Source organism: Cornus florida, unplaced genomic scaffold (assembly GCF_030987335.1).
Source record: "Cornus florida cultivar Cherokee Brave unplaced genomic scaffold, ASM3098733v1 CherokeeBrave_3.0.0_Hap2_Chr09, whole genome shotgun sequence".
NCBI lineage: Eukaryota > Viridiplantae > Streptophyta > Magnoliopsida > Cornales > Cornaceae > Cornus > Cornus florida.
This window is the reverse complement of record NW_026775579.1, coordinates 93,173,868-93,175,154: the sequence shown is the minus strand read 5'-3', so window position 1 is coordinate 93,175,154 and position 1,287 is coordinate 93,173,868. Positions and strand designations below refer to the sequence as shown.

Below are 1,287 nucleotides of genomic sequence, written 5' to 3'. Positions count from 1 at the left end.
CTACAGCTGATAAGTTCCACTCTTACTTCCATAATCATGGCCATGTAATTTTGAAAGCTCCAATTTTTCTTGATATAGTTTCAACAACTGAGGAGCTTCCTCGTAACAGGTCACAAACTTCTTGAGGAACAAACTCTCTGTGGACCTCAATAATCTGTCTGCACTAACGGGTTTCTTAATCAAACCTTTGGACAACAAAACTTGAAGTACTGAACACCTGGGAATTATCCTCTTACCCAAGCTGCACGACATTAATTCTGGACGATGGACAATTATGGAAGACTCCCAACCCATTGTGTTCACATAAAAATTCAGCACCGCCGTTATCTTCTCCTCGGATATCATCATACAGCCCGGTTGTCTTGTAAAAGCCAACATTGTTTCTTCCTCAGACAAACCCCACTTCTCATAAACCTCCATTTTCCTTTTCCATGTTGATTTGCTCATTGACCTCAATGCTTTAACCGCCATAACAAACTGGAATTTTGAAGGGTTGAAACCAATTTTCTTAACATCCTCCACTACCTCATTGAATCTGTCTGGCTTTTTTATGAATGCCCTAGGCTGAGTACTAAGTAAGAACACAATATTCGATTCTGGCACGCCATGTTGTCTCAAAACGTCAATGTTGGGAAATATAATAGCATTGTGACCTAAAATATCAGGATATCGTTTAAAGGCCGCCATAAACTTATCAGTGGAATGAAAAAAACTCTTCAACAAATTGTAAGATGGGATGATATGGTTCTCCAAGCTATGAGTCAATATCGTTGGGTTAGTGGATAATGTCTTGGCGAGGTCAGTGGTGGAAATGCCAGTGGAGTAAAACAAGTCGAATTTGGGCAAAAGGGTTTTATTGGGATCCGATAAGAGAAGTGTTGGGCGTTTTCTGATGAGAGTTGAGATCTGGGTTTTGCTGAATCCATGGTTCATGAAGAAGTTGAGAACTGAATCTGGTTTGTCTGGGGTTTTAAAATTGATTTTTTTGGAAGCAGAAATAGCAGTTTGTGGAGTCAACCCACATGAATTGATGAGGTAATCGACTGTAAAAGAGTGTTGATTAGTGGAAGTTGAGATGGATTTGAGAGATGAAGAAAGTGGATGATGGGTTTGAAGAGCATACAGTTTATGGATTGTTGAATCGAAAAGAGAAGAGTATCTAAAACGAACAACTAAGAGTGTTTTAGTGTACATATAGATCATTGGTAATGAAAGGTGATTGTGAATGTAAGGACAACTCACCCGATCGGCGTTAATCTTAGCAGGTGCTTTTGAACCTTCTCTCAT

General features: G+C 39.4%; 1 protein-coding gene across 1 annotated transcript; it reads right to left on the bottom strand.

Moving 5' to 3' along the window:
- On the bottom strand, positions 1-1,287 carry LOC132273158 (transcription termination factor MTERF8, chloroplastic-like). Its single transcript, XM_059774181.1, has one exon. It carries the CDS (start codon positions 1,285-1,287, stop codon positions 1-3), a length of 1,287 nt encoding a protein of 428 aa, XP_059630164.1.